This window comes from Alligator sinensis, unplaced genomic scaffold (assembly GCF_000455745.1).
Source record: "Alligator sinensis unplaced genomic scaffold, ASM45574v1 scaffold741_1, whole genome shotgun sequence".
Lineage (NCBI taxonomy): Eukaryota > Metazoa > Chordata > Crocodylia > Alligatoridae > Alligator > Alligator sinensis.
The window spans coordinates 1,455,201-1,475,777 of NW_005842212.1; the positions used below are offsets into that span (position 1 = coordinate 1,455,201).

The 20,577-nt window shown below is 46.6% G+C and overlaps 1 protein-coding gene across 1 annotated transcript in view; it reads left to right on the plus strand.

Annotated features, from left to right (window-relative positions):
* Positions 1-20,577, plus strand: part of COL23A1 (collagen type XXIII alpha 1 chain) — a 291,209-nt gene that overhangs the window by 234,219 nt on the left and 36,413 nt on the right. The window contains exons 6-8 of the mRNA XM_014521404.2: positions 17,483-17,509; positions 19,641-19,667; positions 20,180-20,206. Coding sequence (XP_014376890.1) covers positions 17,483-17,509; positions 19,641-19,667; positions 20,180-20,206 — 81 coding nt within the window. The remainder of the gene's footprint in view (positions 1-17,482; positions 17,510-19,640; positions 19,668-20,179; positions 20,207-20,577) is intronic.

Sequence of the window (20,577 nt, forward strand, 5' to 3'; positions counted from 1 at the left end):
ATGGAGTACTCGCATGTTTAACTTGAACCAGATGCTCATGTGCTTTGCTGAATCAGAGGCTGTATCTCTTGGGAGTGAATTTGGCCACGAAGCGTGCGTGCTGCAAGCACTGGGCTGCCAGAATTGAAGGCAGAGTTGCTTAGCTGAGCTCTAGTTAATAGTTTTGCATTTCAGAAGCAGTTGAGAGGGGCACCAGTGCAGCTTTGCTGCTGAAGTCTGTGGCCCTCAGGGAGAGCATTAGTGGCATCTAGTCCAACATGGCAATGGCCTTGAACATGCTTCTCCCAGAGATAAGAATGCAAAAGCAGGTAGAGCAAGAGAGGATGCATTTGCATCAAAGGCACTGCGTTTTGAAAAACAGCTGCAAGGGGCTTCAAGAGGTCTCCTAGTCCGATCCCCCACTCCAGGCAGAGCAGCTTTGCCTGTTTCAGTGGGATGGATTTTTTTTTTTTTTTTAGGCTTTCCAGGTAGCAATGGTTTGTGTGAGTTTAGCTTGTGTTTCTTCCTGTGTGGGCTGCTCGGGCTCAGGAATTTCATGTAATGGCAAATGAATCGCACTTCCCACCTTGCAACATGCCACCTCTGCATGACATTGCGCTGCACTGCTCCTTCAGGGCAGCGTGTGGAGTTCACATCACCCTCCCCTGCTCCCTGAGACCATCTTGCAACTTCACACTACCAGAAGGAGACTCCAGTTACCCTCTTACCCTCAGCTACATTATTTGGGTGAAGAGGCAGGAAAGGGAGCTGCAAATTACTTGCCTGTCTCCAAATCTTCTGGACACCTGCTGGCTATAATGCCATAATGGATGAGTTTAAAACAAAGCTGTACTTGCATCTCACAGTGGACAGTATTTGAACCCAAGTTGCCATCAGGCAGTGTGAATTGTATTGGTTTTACTATAAGAATAAGGGTTCCCTCCACCCCTAGTTCGAATACTGGGCCTCTTGCTTGTTAGCAGAAAGTCAGCATCCTCCACGGACGTATCTGAGACCTCCTCAGGCTAGCATCTGCTGCCCTGAGAGCAAGCTGAGATGAACAATTGACAGCAGGAGGACTGGGAAAGGTGTTTCTGAACTGGCGAGTGCACCGCGCAGTGTCACTATCTGCCCTCACCCGGGATCGGGGAACACTTAAGTGCTTCACTCCCCAGCGGCATGGCAGCTCCTTGCTCGTCACGGGGGGCATGTGACAGGTGTGCATGCAAAGTCTGTCATCGCTGGTGGGTATTTGTTTTTCAAAATTAATTTTCCAGGACCAGGCGTATGTGCCTGGTGGAGCAGAACGGCCTGGATGAGAGAGTCCCAGCTGACCGGCTGGGCTCCCTCTCTCCCTGGAGCCGGTTTTCTTTTGAAGTTTCGAAGTGCCCCCTAGCGTTCTGCAGGCTGCCCAGCAGCAGCAAAGCTGTGCGCCCTGCGTGCAAGCCGTTACCAGGGGTTAAACTCCTTCTGAATAGTGTCCACACAGCACGGGATCTAGCAAGTGGGTGTTAAGCAGTTAATCCACAGGGGAGATGAAAAGCAGATGGAGAGGACCCAAGCCATAGACACCGTGGAGGGCCAACCAAAGCAAGCCACTGTATTCGGCCACTGGCCAGCTGGAAAAAAAAACCTTTCGATAGCTTTGTGGAGCGGACCAGAAGGCCGGTTCTGCTAAGCCTCACTGGCACCAGCCTGCCCATGATGGGGGAAAGGAGTGGGGGTGGAAACGGGAACAACACATTTGTTTAGAAAGAGAGGAAAGCTCAAAATGCCCACAGGACTCCTACAGCCTCGGACAGGGATTTGGGTGTTGCCCCTTTTTAGCTGTCCTCCCATACATTCTCAGTAACGGCTGAGCCGACTATGCTGTTTTGGAAACAGTACGCGAGAATTGTGCCCTGAGTGAGCAAAAGCAAAGTGTTGTATTAAACGCAAAAGAAAAATAGAGATTCAAAACCCAGCTCTTAATAATAACACGCACACATCGGAGTAAGTCACGGCCGTGAAAAAGCTGTACTTGTTAACTACCAATATTTAGAGCGTAATGATGCCGTTAGCCGAAGATCCCTGAATATGAACCGTTTACGGGAGGGCGGGGGGCGGCTGTGAGCCGTTGTGTAAATGCCCACAGCCACTGTCGCTAAGAGTGGAACAGCTGAAAGCAATGCTGTAAAACCAAGGGCTCAGGACAGAGAAGAAAGAAAATGCTGAACTCCATCGCATTCTTCTCTGCGCTGAAGTTTCCTAACGGTTGTGAAAAGTACATGGGGTCAGCAGTAACGGGGCACTCGGTGTTATATCCACAGCACGGTGCAATTGCTCAGTGCCGAGTGCTGTGCACTTCTGATCGATGATGGGTTTTGCTAGACTTCGCAGCAATACACGTCGTAATAGGATCGCTGCGGAAGTGTGCGTGAACAGACCAGCAGAGAGACTGCTGAAGCCTGAAGAAGGGTGACTGCACCTGACAGCTCGCTAAGAACTTTTTTCCAACTACTCAGTTGGTCTAATAAAAGAGATCACGTCCACTCAAAGAACCTTGCCTGAATAGACCTAGGTATAAACATCACAGTTGGGTCTCCATATACAGCTTTCATATCGGGGCTTTGGCCAGAGGTCCAAGTGAGAAGGTTGCAAAACATTTGAACAGGCCTGTCTCCCTGTGTGAAGTGAGCATTAAACACTGGTGCTGCAATTGGTCACCATGATGTGCCAATGATGGAGAAAGGTATCCATGGAGGGGGTGATGGGTCTGGCAGAAGGTGACATGAGGCTTCATAACACAGATGTCACCCGCCTGGACTCATCCTCCCTGTGCACCCCCTCTGATGCTGTCTACTGGAAGGATCTGACAGCTGCGCGGTCCACCCCCTCTGTTGCTGTCTACTGGAAGGATCTGACAGCTGCGCCTGGATTGAATAGTCCTGGAAAATCAGGAAGCTGCTGCTTCCACCTCTGCCAAAGCAGATTCCACTTCATCACAAAGTGAGGTCTCTGGCCCTGAACAGGACTTTGGATTTGTAAAAGTGATTATTGGAACAGAACTGCTCTCGGAGGATCAGTGCCTGCAGAAAGGACAAGGCCCCAGGGAATTGAAACTGGGCTCCTAATTGACTGAAGTGTTGTCACTTGGGCATGGATTGGGTAAGGATGGGTGTCCAGGTTGATCGGTCCTGAAGTCAGGAAGGAAGTACTGCCGCAGAAGAGGAAGGGTGGCAAGATGTGGCCTGCGGTGCTTCCTCCTCTCTGCTCAGCTCCGTTACCCTTGATTTGGGGGCTTAGACAGTTCCTGATGCGTGGAGCAGTTGCTGTTGATTTGATAGGCTGCCCGGAGATCTGCTTGTTGGTGGGAATTTGTCCTCATAAAGCCAAAACAGAAATATACAGATCAGCTTTAAAGAAAGCCAGGGCAGGGGGTGCTTTCTATTGCTCACCGTGGCGGTGTAGACAGCCTCATCTGGCGAGAGACGAGAGAGAAAATGAAGACCAGATGCAGGAGCAATCTTCCATGCAGACCTTTCCAGCTAACCTTTCAATGCAGTCAGACCTTCCCATTATTAACTGTTTAATGAATTCAAATGGAAGAAATAAACCCTGGCTGCTTGATGCTTTTAGCAGCCGATTGTACCCATCAGTCTCTCCGGGCATGGTGCTCTGGGACCGGGGACTGTATCTGGGCAAATGACATGAACTCTGACCAAAAGGCTTAGAAACCTCCAGAGCAGGCTAGATGGGTAGCAGAGCTCTCTAGGGCACTGTTCCCCAGGAGCTGGGGGCGAGATGCTACAGCATTTAGAAAGGGTGAGACTCCATGCAAAGCAACTGCCCCAGGCTGCTCAGCCCTCCCTCTACCCCCAGCTTTGTGCCACGGCAGCATGACCGCACAGCCCCTGCAGTCCCACTCCTGCTCCTGGGTAGCGGAAGAAGCTGCTGGCCGAAGAGTCTTTCAGATGACTCCACCTCTGCCCAAGCAGGGTGCCGGGGTTACTGATTTGGAAATGCATCCCAGGACTCTAACAGCGAGGACCAACTGCAGGGCTTGGTCCTGCAAGGAGACCTGGTCACTGGCATCCCCATGCAGGGGGCCGCTCTGAAGTGCCAGCAACCAGCAAAGCGTTTGGCTTTATCAGGGAACCACAGATGTCACTTGGAAAATGTGCTCCTTCCCTCCCCTGCGAAGAGCCACATAGTCGTGAGAAGAAATGGGTAGGACCCCAAACTCTGGCTTTCTCTCTCCCTAAAGAGCAGAACCAGTACGAGGGATCCAGGCTGAGCCAAGATTTAGAGGCAAACATGAGAAGCATCAGCCCCTATCTGGATAGGGGTTCAGTGCTGACGTTGCGTTTGAGCCTCTCACTGGTACTAGGAAATGATTCCCTTGACGCAGTAGCTCACTTGCTTTTGGACTGGATTCTTTTTCCTTCGTTGCAATGGACCTTTGAAATCTGGAGCTTTTCTCGGAGGTCTTCCATTGGCCTCTCCTGCTCGTTCCTGACCTGCAGCAACTCTTCCGTGACATCCTAATCATCATGCAGCAATAACAGGGAGGTCCCAGGCAGAGGAGTGTGACCTCACCCAGATGAGATGTATTAAAGAACAAAGAAGCTGCTTCATACCAGGGTCAAGAGAGGGCTGGGGCAAGAACTACAAAAAAAAATAGAGGGCACGAAAGCGGAGTTCACTAGTTTTCATAAGCCTTCCTTGTGTTAGTGAGTCTTCATAGATGCACATGGGTGCTGTCCATCTGAGCATAAGCCTGGTTTTGAGTTGCAGGCAGGAGCCCAGAGAAAATTGTTCCTTGGTTTTTTACCTTAATGGGCCTTCTTGGGAAACGAGCAGAGGGGGACGGTTCTCATGCGTGGCCAATTAAACCCCAACTTTCTGAAGCATAAACTCAAGGCATGAGAGTGAAGGGACGTGTAAAAATTCAACTGCCTTCCCCAAACTGCTGCAATACCCTAAGCCTTTGTAGTAACCACCTTCATTTTGAAGAGCCAGTACTTCGAGTCACAGAAAATGAGGGTTGGAAAGGACCTCAGGAGGTCACCTAGTGCAACGCCCTGCTCAAAGCAGAAATATCCCCAACTAGATCATTCAAGGCAAGGCTTTGTCTAGCCAGGTCTTAAAAACCACTTATGTTTCATAGTTCCATAGTAGCTAGGGTCAGGAGGGGTCTTGACAGATCATCTAGCCTGCCCCCCTGCCACAGGCAGAATGAATGCTGGGTTCACAAGACCCCAGACAGGTGATCGTCCAACCTCCTCTTGAATTTGCCCAAGGTAGGGGCGAGGACCACCTCCCTGGGAAGTTGGTTCCAGATTTTGGCCACCCTAACTGTAAAATATTGCCTTCTGATCTCTAACCTAAACCTATTCTCCATCACTTTATTACCGTTGTTCCTTGTCACCCCCGGTGGTGCTGGGGAAAAAGGGCTCTTCCATGTTGATGGAACAAACTGATGATGCCCAAAACCATAAAAAAAAGCTGCTTGCCGGTGTTTATTATTTGTACTTAGGATCCCTAGTTGCAGATCAAGCCTCCATTGTGCTAGACAAAGCAAAAAGACTTCGTTCAGTGCTTCCGTTCCATGTGGCACTGCTCCCATCCCGTGAATAACCACCCAGTAAAAACCTGGCTGCTCAGATGTGTTACCAGACCCCTGCCTCATTGGGAAATGCCACTCCATTAAGGCTGTGATCAATCTGACAAGCTGTAACTGAACCTAAGTTAATGGCTTAAAAACGTAATCGTTTTTAAAGGATCCATGTAACGCACTCAAGTCTGCTCTTGGCCATGCTGTGATAAATCTGGAGCGGTTCCACTCAATTTGGTTGGTCTCTGTGTAGAGATGCAACAGGAACACCGCACACGAGGATGGGAAATTCTGTTGTTAATTTATTTTAAAGAAAGCCATTGAAGCGCAGCGTTGTTTGACCACGGATATCTCAGAGCGGCAAGGGCTGAATGCAAAAGAGGAATCCACGCTTTAACTGGTACAGCTCTATAATGGAACTGGTGGCAGCTTTCAATCCCGACCACAGGCAACTGAGTTTGCTTCCTGAGCTATTAGACCTTTTGGTTGGTGTAGATAACTCAGCACAGGAAAGCCTACGTAAGCCATTTATGCAAGCCTCATAAATGTGTTAAGAATGCAGACAGGCTGGTCTACAAGAAATTAATACCAGATGCCAAGGAACAAACCGTCACTGGAAGCCCGTAGTCCTGACTGTGGTCATTATTAGTAGCCCAAGAAAGCCAATGCTCCCAGAAATGTGATTAGCTAAGCTCTTGGAAACAATGCAGAACGCCAGCAGTGACACAACAAGGAGCTGCTCGTAGGGGGGAATTCAGAAGCTATTCAAAACATGACAGCCTGATAATTTGATGGATTGTCAACATCTGTGCAATAATCACTCTGTCCTAATAACTCAAGATCTCCCTAGAGCACCGAGGGAGGCCCATTCAGGATGCAAGTGCTTGTCCGATACTGGAGTGCCACAGGTACTGTATAGCCACCATTCATCCCGCGCACAGAACAGGACACCGGGCAGCTGCTTAACTCTTCAGCATTTTAAGACGCCACATGCGTGGTGTCTCCTCTAACCCGCATCTGTCCTTGAAATTAAGGCTCTTATTATGGTGTCATATCCTTCACTGTGGTTTATAACGCTGCAAGCCCCCATTTGAAGATCATTACTCGCACAGCTGGTTCTGCTTACTTCAACGGTACGTAAAGTAACTCGTGCGCGTGATTTTAGACTCTCTGTTAATAAGACCTTTACCTGCATTACGACACAGCCCTGCGTTTTAGAAGGGGAAGCAAGCAGTCCAGGCAGTTCTGTTGGTTGTAATCTTTTTTTTTTTCATAGTATTTGTAATATAAATTGTGTCTGGATGACCAGTTGTAGTAAAGTATCCTTACAGAACCACTCTTTACGTGGAATATGTCAAAACTAACTGCCAGGCCTAGTCCCGATCAGCATCTCATTCACAGTATCCAACCTCTCCTCCTTCCTGTCTTACGCAGGAGCTTTTACTATCAGCTTGAGTCCTGTCACTACCTTTGGGCTATTTTGCATTTTCCTTCCAGAAGCTTTTGAAAGATGCACCCAACCAAGCAATAATGGGAAAAGTATGTGAATGGGTAGAAGGCAGCTAATCGTTGTGTACAGAAGCATTTCACTCATAACTCAGCTGCTCCAAGAGCAAAAGGTGCTGGCCATGTGTCATGAGAACTAGGGTTGCTCCAAGACCGATTTCTGGGAGTAGTTTTGGTGGGGGGGATCAACATGGAGCTCGCAGTAAAGACGCAAAGGCAGGGTTCAGGAAACAGTAGAGAAGATCAAGCCGTATCCAAATGCTCACTTCCATCTGCTAAAGGCACCTCGTGGCCTTTCTTGTAAACCGCTTTTTTTGAGTGACGCTTCCTCCAACAGAGTGCGAGGCTGCAAGGTAGACCTCTAGCTGCACTTGGACTAGCTGTCCTGTGTTAAATAGCGCGACCTCTGCAACCGGCTTGGCTGGGCTTGTTCCAGAGGGCTGCCGTCTGTTTAGCATTATGCCTCGAGTTCCTAGCAAATTGCTGTTACTTTCTGCTCTGTTTCCATCAAGGAATTGCTACAAACTGCCTGGCGGTCTGGGCACTTCTTGCTCCTGGGAACACAATCGGGAAACATCAACCTGAGCCTATTAACACAGAAGTCTCCATTCTCAGGGAGATGTTAGATGTCATTTCCATGATGTCTCTGTGGGGAGATCATTCATTGCTTCCTACTCCTGGTGTTGAGTAGGGCTCTTCCACCAGCTGCAATATGTGCTGGGGAACAACCTCAGGGGATTTTAAGATTCCCGTGTTACCAGAGCCGTCTCTGGCGCCTTCTGTGCATGACACTCTATAATCCTTGAGAGAGGTATATAGAGACCTATGGCTTTCACAGAGGAAATGCAAGGTGACAGATGCAACCTAGTCTCCAAAGACGCTTCCCCGTTGCTGAGGAGGGCTTCCTTTTGCCCATTGCTCAAAGCATCCCTCAGAGTTTAATGTGCTTGTCTGGATTTCTTCCTGCGCTGCTGGGTCAGGTGGTATTGCAGGATTTTATGGGATCCAAGGGATGGGTTTCATGGAACTTGTCCTTGCCACATGCTTCCCAGGGACGTACAGCATGTCAGCTGGTTTCGAGGCCGTCTTTGACTCTCCGCACAACAGCACCAACCAAGGAATAAGAAAAAAAGGACCCGATTCATCAGTCTGCACCTTCCCTCCCAGATTAAAGGAAAGACCATCGAGGCGATTGTTTCTCAAACTCGGGTTGGCTTGAAATAGAAGCGCAGTCATAAAATCAAAGCAACCCTGAAGCACCCCTGGAATTGGTTGTAATAAGTTGGCTTGCTGCTCACGGCAATTACTGGGGTAGTGAAAGGAAACATCCCGTTTTCGCTGGGCAAGGTATTATTGGATGCCACCTGCAGGCCGCCTGCTGAAGTAAGCAAGTTGGGAGGAGCAATGTGGAACTTCCTTCGGAGCTGCACTCTGTGGAAAGCGCTGACTTCCCACGGGGGCTTTATTTCAAGGGCCACCTCTGAAGGAGAGCAATTTGTGTTAATTATCGTCACTGCCCCCTGCAGTCGTCTGGGCAAAGGTTCAGGCGAACCTCACAAACGTCAAGTCCCTTCCTCACCAGTAGTTTGCTGGGTTAAATATACCTCCACTGGGCTACTTAGCACCTTGTTCCATGATCTCTCACTTTCCTTCCAGGTGGAGAAATGAACCCCCGAGCTGATTGATCCAAATCCTTCTCTTCAATGGCTGGAGCAGAAATGCCTTCCTGAAGCTGTTCGGCAGAGCAGCACGGTGTCCTCATTAAGCACTAGTGCAGTAATGCAAGGGACATAAATCTTTGGGCTTAATGCACTGACGGAGCACAGAGTCCTGGCAATCAGGCATTAATTGTGGGCACTGGGCACTGACTGGAGTCTGGCCATTTGTCCACCCATGTCCTGCTTCATGTTGCATTGGGACTGTGGCCAGCTCCAAAACCTTTGCGCTAAAACTCTCCCTCGGGCCTCACCTGTTGGTTCTTTTCACACGAATGGTCCCCCTTGCCGGCTTGAAGTGCCAGAGGTCTGCACGTCACTCGGTTGCGTCTCTGGAGGTTGTACCCAAGTATAGGGAGGTGAGGTGATGCAAAGTAAGGCTTCTGTGGCTGCTTTCTGTGCAAGTCTGCTGAAAAATGCTTTGGACGCTGAAGCTCAGCTCAACCCACGCTAAGGCCTGGTTCGGGGTGGAGCAGTATCTTGTATGAGGACCCTCAGCTGATCTAACCCACCCTCTGGCTCTCAGCGTAGTGGGAATTTCAGGAAGGGAAGGGACCAGAATATGCTATCCTCATTATAAAGCCCATTGAACAGCTACTGCAAGTTGCCGCACATTAGAGTTGCCATCTATCCATGACACCCAGCCTTGCAAAGAGATCCATGGGACTCCACGCTGATGTTGCTATCTGGGGGTGCGGGCAGTTGGGCCCTCTACAAACAAGCCATGCCATCTGGCTGACCACACAGCATCTGCTGTGCCCAGAGCTTTCATTTTAAAACTCAAGCATCGCTAAGCAAAGGCTAATTTTATTTTGGAGGCTATTGCATTTCCCACGGAGTATCTTACTGTTGTGCAAATATTTATATTTACAAGTTATCTATGCTTAGCCAAGAGAATCTGTGATGCATTTAAATGTTAACAAGCAAACCTGAACCCACAGTTGAACCCACATGACTCTCCCTGCTAAATCTGCCATGAAGGAATTTGCCAGGCTTTGCTTTGGGAGTCTGCTCCTTGGAGCAGTTTCTCAAAATGAAAACCTTGTATTGATTTCCGCAGAAAGTATGCTAGGAAGAAGAGCGGGCTCCTTCCCTGGCTGCCAAATCAGTTAGTTGCCATGACTTACAATGTAATGCTGCTCTGCCAAAGTCTTTTTAAGCAAATCTGCGGACATGAAACATGACAAGCTCCAATTCTTTGGAAATTACTTTTTTTTTTTCAGTTGTGCAACCATCTTGTCTAGTAATTTTCACCGTTTAGGTTTTTGGCGCAGAAGATCTTCAAAACCCAATTTGTTAAAGAAATGGAGCCATGAAACTTCATTTCTAGATGAAGACCTTGTGTGTGAAATTTTAGAGCAGATGGGAGCATTTAGAGACCTAATTCACAACCCTGGGGCATGCTAAGCTAGATTTGTTTCATGCATAGGAGCCTATCAAGCATAAATGCAGCGTAAATATTGTAGACCTGTTGAAGAGACAGAAATAGTCTCCATCTCAGGATGTTTTTACCCCTTTGCTCTAATCCTTTGCAGGCTCATATAGATGAGCAAACACTGGGTGGCATAAGATTGAGGACTGGTTCTGGTGTAATGCTCAGGCATTAGAGTTGCCATCTTGCACCACCGTTGTCTCGTGCCAATGCCATGTGGTAGTTGCTTTCCTTTAGCAAATTGTCTTGTTCGTTTTCCTGAGTAGTGGTGGACAGCTGTTGAAGGAGGGTGACAGGCTGTCATATGCTGAGGGAAGATTTCCAAAGGTACCTAGAAGAATTAAAGCTCAAATCTCCTAAAGGAGATTTAGGTGCTATAACCAGATCACTGAATGGAATAACTGATCCTGGCAAAAAAAGGTCCTCATAGGTGTTGGTTGACGTCTCTATCAGTTGGGACTGTGATTTTTCCCATGCTCCTGACCAGTAACACCATACTGGCAAAGTAAGTGCAGACCATGGCTTTCCTCCTGCTTTGCAGGGAAGCGGTCTCATTCCACGAAGAAGATCCATATTGCAGCTACAACCATAGTCGCTGCAGCAGTGTGCAAGGTTTAACTATGGCCATTGCTGGTAGGATCCAGGTGAACTCCCTACCCGGCATCCCCTAACTCCATGGAATTTGTCTGTTAGTTTGTTTGTGAATCCCTTTTCATGGGGGCTTTTGGGAATCAATTCTAGCAATAATTGCATTTAAACGCATCCTTAATGGTCATGCGGACAGGGCATTAGGCAATTTCTGGTATTATTCATTTCATAAGTAAAACCCACTGCTTAGGAAAATCTTAAAATATTTTTGCTACTATGCTGAATGACAGATAATGATTCCAGCATGGCCACGGCAGGCATAATGGCAAGCAGGCTACGCATACGCACTTGCAGGAAGGAGACAGAAGAACCAGTGCATTAGTTTTGCGGGACAAGGTATCGGTCATCTTAGAAGTATGTCTGCTGGTATTAGGGCTCTTCACTATTAAGCCTGCTCATTTAAGCCAGGGGTCTGCTATCAAGGGTTTAGCTGGTATATCTGCCAAATCCCGTATGGGCAAAGCAGCTTATACCAGGATATGAGCTGTTTTGCTGGAAGAGTTTATACCAGTTTCCCAAACAAAGCAATCAGTAGAACGAGTGGAATTGTGCCACTCATAATGCTTCTTGCCATTATGAAAATGTCCTAAAGCATCACACTTGCAACAAATCCGATTACACCAGCAAAAGTTTAGCTTGTAATCCTGTTTTTGGAACCAGTCTCAGTGCACTGAGACTATCGCAGACCGTGGCTCCAGATAGCTTGTGATCCCAGCCCCTTCAAACAGCAGTCGCTTCTCGCCTCCTGTGTTCTCATGCTGAAATTCCACGTTTCACCCCATTTTGAAGATGCAGAGAAAAAGGTCAAAATGCATGTGTTTGGATTTGTTTAAACTGCCTGTAGGATTTCTCCCTGCCCTACAAGGCAGGAAGCACTTAGAGTAACTCTGGGAGAAACTCCCAAGCCAGAGGACCGTCCTCTTAGCAATCTCCGCATTTGTTTACTCTAGGCTTTTTTTTAATCCTAACTGTTGTTAACACAAGCGCATCTCTGCCAGCAAATATGCTACTGCAGTGGAAAGGCAAAAGGCCAGCTAGCTTGGATATTGTCTATACTTGCTCTAAGTATAGACAGACAGTGGGGAGTTTTGGTTTTTTTCATCTTGTGTTTTTAGAGAAAATGCATGCAGTAGCCTCAGTCTTCCAGGAAAGAATATCAAGCTACAAATGTGGCATTGCCCATATGTGATACAGGTTTTATCTTCACTGGGAAATCAAGCTGTGCTCTTACCTCCTGGTTGCTAACAGGCAGAAACTACATTACCTGCTTGTTAGCAAACTGAGGGAAACCCTGAACTCCCCATAGGCTTTTGGGCGTTTTTTTTTAAATTTATTTCAGCCGTCTGCTAGTGACACGCTGCCTTCGCTGTGGTAGCTGCAGGTAAGACCACGCTGTATTTCCTCGGATGCTGTCAGAGTGCAAGGAGCCAGGGAAGAGGAGTGTTTGGGAGCCAGCTGACCAACGTATTCATTATTGTTCAAAGGTTTGTGTTTTGGATGCTGAAATACTGTGGTACCCTGATGCTTCTGGCACTCGGTGCACTTATCTGAGCAATTCATTTTCTGGGGGAAAACTCATCCTTGTCCAGAGCGAGAAGACTTCGGTGCCACTTCTGTGCTCACTGAAGGACTGGAATGGTTCGTAGACCTAGACCTGGCCTATGAGGCAGGAATTCGCCCTTTGTGCATGTGGGGGGAGAGGAGGAGAAATATGAAATACTGTTTAAACACTTTCTGCCTCCCCATTTTGAATAGCAAAACAGACAGTTTTTTTTTGTTTCAGAACATGTATGAATAAAGCAGTGTCCTCTGGCATTGAAATGCTTCATGCCGAAAGTAGTCATGGAGCCAACATTTAGGGCCCTAGTACACACTGCAGCTCAAATCCTGCATGTTGTTTTATTATATTCTATACTTAATGTTCAAAATATAAGGATGCATGCTTGACAGAGCAGGTTGGGCCCCAGTTTCTCGAATGGGTCTGTGTGTGCGCAGGTACCACTTAGTGGTAATTCTGCCATTTACATCTGCCCCGTGTTGCCTGCCTCTGTTCCCTGATCCATCTCCTCTCAAACTACTTGTGATGCTGCAAACCTGAAGGCTTCAAGAAGGTTCCCTTGAATTGGACAGATGGAGGAATGTGTCCCTCCAAATCTGGAGGATTGCTCCCCAAGTGTCATTAGTCTCAAATTTCCAAGTTTCAAATGGGTTGTCAAACAGACAGTGTCCCCAACCAGAACCCTGCCAAATTCAATAGGACTGGAATGGTGCTTGCACTGATTCATAGATTGTAGAGTCGGAAGGGACCACATGGATCATCGTGTCCGACCCCCTGCCCCTGGCAGGAAAGACGATCGAGGTCAGATGACCCCAGCCAGGTGACTATCTAGCCTCCTCTTGAAGACCTCCAAGCTAGGGGATATCACCACCTCTCTTGGAAGCCCATTCCAGATCCTGGCCACCCTTACTGTGAAAAATGTCTTCCTAATATCTAACCTAAATCCACTCTCAACTAGTTTACACCCGTTATTCCTAGTCACTCCCTGAGGTGCCCTACTAAACAGTGCTTCCCCTATTCCCCATTGACCCCCCCTAATAAATTTATAGGTGGCCACAAGATCTCCCCTCAGCCGTCTCTTGTGAAGGCTGAAGAGATTCAGCTCTCTCAACCTCCCTCCATAGGGTCTATCACGAAGGCCACTAATCATGCGAGTGGCCCTCCTCTGGACCCTCTCCAGATTCTCCGCGTCCCTCTTGAAGTGCAGTGCCCAGAACTGGACACAGTACTCCAACTGCGGCCTGCCCAGTGCTGCACAGAGGGGGAGCATCACCTCCTTTGATCTATTAGTCATGCACCTGCTAATGCACGACAAGGTGCGACTGGCCTTGTTGATGGCCTCGTTACACTGCCGGCTCATGTTCATCTTGGAGTCAGTTATGACTCCAAGATCCGTCTCTGCCTCCAAGCTGCTGAGAAGGACACTCCCTAACCTATAGCTGTGCTGGGGATTCCTCCTTCCCAGGTGGAGTACCTTACATTTATCTTTATTAAACTGCATCCTATTTCTCTCTGCCCATTGATCCAACCTGTCCAGGTCAGCCTGAATCTGCTTCCTGTCCTCCGGTGTACTAATTTTGCCCCATAACTTGGTATCATCAGCGAACTTGGAGAGGGTGCTCTCCACGCCCTCGTCCAAATTGCTGATGAAGATGTTTCTTCATCAACAAGGTATTTTCATCTTCAGTACAAGACTTCGGGCTTCTTGTACTGAAGGGTGAGTCTTGCCCCACAAAGAGGGGAGCGTTTTGTTTTTTAACTACCTAGAAGTCCAGCTAAAGGCTCCGTCTCAAAGTACCTAGCGCAGAATTCACATTTGCATGTGCTAACCGTCGCAACACGTGGATGCTTTCGATAATTCAAAGCTTAGACTAAGCAAACCACATTTTCAGAAGCTGCCTGTTAATTGGCATGTGCAGTTTTTAGACCCAATAAACTTTCATCTTTGCTTGGGCAGTTGGCTGGACAGAGTGTAGGCTCACTTTAACTCAGTTAATGCCTTGCCCCCCCCTTACCCACCCATGGATTTGGGTGGTACAAATAATTGGATTTTGAAAACCTCAGTTGTGAGGCCTGCATCATCTTGACTGCTCAAATGTAATGGTTCAGATGAAGATCCTTTTGAAAATCTGGTCTGAGCTGGCTTTTGTCATATATTGGCCATTAAACAACTTCCTTCAAATGCTAACCTTGAGAAAAGTATCGTTCTCCTTTCTGGATGCCACTTTGTGCATTGGTACAAAACAGCAAAGTAAAAGCAGCTGGACTAGGATTTTAAATGATTTTTTCCCCATCCTTAAATCCTTGAGGCTTTGTTTTGTTATATTTTGAAAACTGGAATTGGCTCCAATTTCCATATTTGCTTTATGTCAGGTTTTACCAAACTATAACTAGTTCAGCATGCTATAGGAATTCTTCTCGCTTGTCTGCTTACCTTTCGTGCCCTTAAAAAAAAAAAAAAGGAAGAACCACTGGATAACATTATTCTGACAAGATTAAAACATCATAGAAAACCCACAACTTGTGTATTTATCATAAAGTATAGATCTCTCTAAAGTACATGAATTTGAGAACAAGGTGCATCTAAAGCTACTGGTACTTTGACACGCATCTCCTTTGAATTTCCAGAGAAAAATCAATGTGTAGCACTCGTAGGTGATTCTTCCAAATAGATCTGAACAGCTTTGGTTAGAAAAGGGGCTGAAGTAAAGTACAGAGAATGGGATTTTTGAAGGTGGGAAAGCTTTTGGTCCAGTCCACAAGTCTGTAAACTTAAAGAGGCAATTTAGTCACTTATATTAACAATCAGTGCCAATCGCATATCTTTTTAGATGAACTTGAGCGGCAGGGAGATTAAAAAAAAAATGTCAGTAGAGGACATTTTAAGCCCCTTTAGAATTATTATGTATGTAAGGATTGGCCCTTGTTTCTGGTAAACTGCTCTAGGAATGATTTAATTCATCTGATAACCAGTGATAGAGGCACAGCACTTAGACCAGCACTTCATCATCTGTTTTAACACATTTTCCTAACACAGTTGTTCCTATTTCAAACTTTTCATGCTACATCTCTGCAGCTGCTGCAAACTAATATTTGGAACAGCCAGCTGGATGGAGACTTTTTTAAATGCAATCCATGAGATCCTCGTGCTCAGTTTTCATCTCCCCCACCCCCTGCCTTAACTGCATCAACAGAAGACTTTGAGCAGAACTAAATCTTTACCCTAATGTTTCATTTAGAAAACATGGAACAACTTGAGTACATCTTGTTGTGTAATACACTGGTCCAAATTATGTTTGCTTTAGTAGTAACTCCAGATTTACATCACTGTAATGTGAGAGCAGTTTTCAGCCCTGTGTGTTTATAGAGAGATGCTGGCAGATGAACCATATGTTATACACATGTAGCCATGATGTGCAAATCTGAGAAAGAAAAGAGTGCTGGCTCTAAGGTATAACATTGTGATTCTTACCCTTAATTTACAAGATGACACAAAGCTACATCCTATTCGGGGTTGAGAACATACCCAAGATCAAAATCACATGTTTGAAGACACAAATGACATTTTCCAACTTTGTTTTTATCAGTATGTGGCTCAAAGTGTTTGCATCAAGGTTTAGTTGTTGGGTTTCTTACATGATACAGTGACATCTGCTCACCAGCACTGGAGAAGGGCTGAGCCATACCAGACATCCGTCGCTAGCAGATAGCAGCTAGCTCTGCTGAAGAGTTAGATGAGGCCTCACCACTGTCGTAGCTATTCTCCAAAGCACAGTTGGCTAAAATCGAAGGCCCTGGTTTAGCAAAGCAGTTCAGACCATGCTTAATTCCATTATTATCCAATAAAGAGCATGTTGAAACTTAGGCAGATATTTAAGGTGCATTGATGTTTGCTGGGTTTGAGCTATTGAACTATTCCTATTGAGAAGTAGCTGACCAAGAGCCAAAGGCTTTGCATGGGTTGTTAGGAAGGGTAGCACTAGTCTTGTGGCTGGGACAACCACTGTCCTCCCAACACTTATGTTTTCTCCTTCCCTGAGCATCTTGCTTTACAACCGTGGGCTAGTCCAATACATTTCATGCAGGGGTGGGCAAAATGCAGCCTGCGGGCCGGATGCAGCCCACCAGGCTATTCTATCTAGCCCATGGGGCCCCTAAAAAAATTTAGAAAATTAATAATTATCTGCCCCTGGCTGCCTGTCATGCAGGCCTTGATGGCTTGACAAAACTTAGTAAGCGGCCCTCCACCCAAAATAATTGCCCGCCCCTGATTTAGTGGTTTGTAATGGCTAGATACAGGACAGAGATTGCCTCCATTCATTGCCTCCCAGGAATCGATAGTAAGTAAATCTGCATGTCCCAGGGTACTTAGCATATTTCCTCTGGGAATCCTAAAACGGGTGGATTTAATGGATAATTAGAATTGCTAAGGCCCAGGTTCTGTAGGTATTTGTGTAGATACCTAAATTTATAGGACCACTGTGGTGAGAGGAGCTGAACGTGTGCATAGACCTCTGCAGAATAGGGGCCCGAGATGACATTTTTTTATCCTGCTTCTAACTACAGGATTGTTGGCACGCTTTGTGGGATTTGGTCTCCTGCATTTGGGACGGTGCATGCCCAATATGGCTTGGGTACAAAGGCTTCAATGAAGCTTAAAAAATTCCAGAGTCACTCGTGAGGTCTGTCCTGCGTCCTGCCGTACCTCCCCTAGCCAAGCACGTTCTGCTCACGGCCTCTGAGAGCCGGAAATTCCCAGAGAGATCTGTGCACTGTGCCAAAAAGGTAGCAACATATTCTTCCCGCTAAGCCTTTTGTTTCCTTTTATGTTCCTTTCCACTTTCCCTGTCGCTTGACATCACTGGTTGTCCTCTCTTACCATACTCTTCTTGGTCTGAGAGAGAAATGTAACCAATATATCCTCTGTCTTAATTAGAGTCTTTCTTAGAACACAACTAAATTTGTGTTTGTGACTTAGTCCTGTTTTTCTAATATAGTATCCTTGCTTTTCTCTCTCTCTCTCTCTCTCTCTCTCCCTCTTGTTTTAGGGGCCTCTTGGTCTGGATGGCAAGCCTGTAAGTAGACCTCTAAGTGTCAAGTGTACCATGGGTTTATTTCTACTTGCTTTATGAGAGAGGAGCACAATTCCAACACAGTTATGATGATTTGTGATACAACTATGCATGAGACAAGGTTGCTGAGTGATTTCTAGCACACACTGACTTACCCATGGGAAAGAAGTCATTGGAACGGTCCTGTGGGTGGGCAGCAGCACTGCAGCACCGGTGTGGGACCCTGCTGTCTCTAGCAGAACTAATCATAGTATGTAACGATAAGTCTATTGATAAGATGTTGGCAATGTTGGGGCCTTTATGGGTGTTTTTACTCTGAAAGGTGATTGTAGCATTGGCATTTGGGAGTTGCATGGCTTTGGGGTCCTCTGCATCCAGTGTTGCTCATTTGCAAGTGAAGAGAAGTGCTTTTCTAACTGCCCCATGAACTTAAGCTGGGTCCTTTCCTCCCTCCACACCAGCTCTGTAAAGATGTGCCGAGTTCTGCCCTTGGGAGCATGTGAAGAGCCTTGTTGCAGTCCCTGACTTAGCACAGGTGCAAGGGATTGTCCTTAAAATGGAACTGAGGAAGCAACTCTGCTGATGCAGGAGCAGAAGCGAGGGCTGCCTCTTAGCTGGGTATCGGCAAGGCAAAGAGTAAGGAAACACCGCAGTCACAAGTGAGCAGATCTGCCTAAAATCCTGGTCTCTAGATGGGACCTCATCCTAGAGGATATTTACTCCAGAACTGCTCTTTGTGTATCTACTTATTTTGCAATTTGCTTTTATATCACATTTCCCTCTATATTCACCAGAGGGCACCATGTGGACCCTTCTCAAACGATAGTCTCGGAGCAACTGTTTCCTACTGAGAGAGCGAGCAGAGGCTTCTCCAGTAATTTTGACTGAAAAGCTACTCTAGCCATTTGCTGCTTGCCAGTTCAGGAATGGTTCATTAGAGCTGCAGATACACTGCATCTTTATTGCTACGCTGAAAAGAAGCTGCCTGAGTTTGTAGAAGGAGAAAAATGATCAACCATCTAGTCAAGGTGTCTCTACCCAGCATTCAAACTGAATGTGAACTGAACGTTTTTTAGTCATTTGAAAAAGTTGGTGTTTCCTACATGTATATTTTATATTCACAGAGAGAGAGAGTCAATCAGTTAGTCAGTCTTTTTTTGGCCCTCCCAAATGGAGAAATATTAAAGAAAGAAATTTCATGAGAGAACCAGTTCTCCTATGTTTTCCATCCCTATTTTAAAAATTTGAGGAATGGGATCTTCTGAAGAGTTACAGGCTAGATGTTTAAAGCTCACTTCTCCCTGACATCCATATACACAGGAGACTTTGTGCACAAAGTGAATATAGACTGATTTTAAAAAATAAGGCAGGGAAAAAGCAAAGCCCAGCCCTTCAAATGGCCAGATTCAAACCAGGATGAAAGACCTCTGCTCATGAAAAGCAAGGGCCAAGAGTGTCACCCACAGCCAGTCTTGAAGCAAGGGTCCGTCCTGACCTTCTGCCTCCGACCCGTGCTGGATTGCATGGGCTGTTGCTTCAGCAAATGGCATTTCATGCAATCCACCATTACTTGTGCTGAGTACAAAATACAATATTGTTGCTGCATTTTGGGCCTGGTCTGACAAGCGCATCAAAGCACGTTCCATGGCTGCTCTGTGAGGCTGTACTGTATCTCCTCTTTCCTGTCTCCTTGGAAGAAACAAGACATCAGCAAATCGGCCAAGGAAAGCACCCCGTCCTTATTTATTTCAAACAGATGTGTTATTGGGCACAGCACGCTTGTAATGATATGCCGTGCATGCGTTTCTAGAAGTGATTTAATAGTTCAAGAAATGCCTTGTATCTAGTTAATGTCATGTGTCCTTTGGATGTTGGCTGATGGTACTTTTTTTTTGCTCTTCGACTTTTGGGGTCCTTTATGTCAAGAGGAAACGTATGATTTCACTGATGTGAAAAGACCTGTCCCTTTTGTGTAAAATAGCTTGTACCTTAACTTCAAGAGGAGAAATGTAGAGGAGATTGTGGGTTGGGAGGATTAATTCATTTAATCCTGGTTGTTAAGCAGGAATGTTGTAACAGGAATATGTCTGCCGATGCCTGTGCTAGTTACTTATTTTGATTTTTATGTTTACAGGGATCTCCAGGACCAAAAGGGGAAAAGGTACAAACTTAAGCTCTGTAAAACCTCTCTCCCAAAACCCTGCTGAGTGGGTTGGCGGATAAGCGTGTCATCTCCATCACACTGGCATTACCCTAATATACTGGAGGCCTGTTGTATCATTTTTTCATGATGGAGGGAGAAGCCGTAAAGCTACATTCTCCCCTTACTTTGGAAACCCTTTGCAAGGGAAAAGGTACAGCAAGAAATACTGTGAAATATCAGGGTAGAAACAGTGCTGGGTTCTCTCCTCCGAGGGAAAGGATTAGCAGATGTGCAGGAGCGGTTCCAAACAGTAGGGTTCAGACGCACCCCTTGGCTTGCGGTTTGAGATGTCCGCATACCAGCTGCTTCTCCCCATTCCTTCAGCAGCTCAGTAGTTTTGTGGCTGTTTTCTCCTATAAGCACTGAGCTGGGACAGCCATAGGAAGGCGGTTATTTCTGGAGCGAACAATGCTTTGCCTTCGACGCTTGCTATTTGAACTCTGATTCCTATTCTTCCCTGTTTTGTGTAGGGTGAACCGGGAGACTTTGGCCCGAGAGTAAGTACTGAGAGAGCTCGCTCTTTATCTAACTGGAAGGGATAAAGGGAGGCGGAGGTACGTGTAATGTGCCATTGCAAATTGTGATGCAACAATGGTTTGGGAAAGGTTTTATATCGCCCTTCAGGTTCTAATGAACTGGAGAATTTAAAATAGCACCTGAGAACAGATTCCTGTAGAAAATACATAGGATCTGCTTTAGGCGTTTCACAGTGATGGGAAAATGGGACCCAACATATCGTGAGGAACAAAGTGGTGTGGTGGAGACACCAGAATATTTATGGCTTTTGCACTGTATCTGCGAGTGATGGTTTCATTAGCCCGTAGTTTATGGACATTGGCTGGGGGGGCGTTCCCTGGGAAAAGGCAAG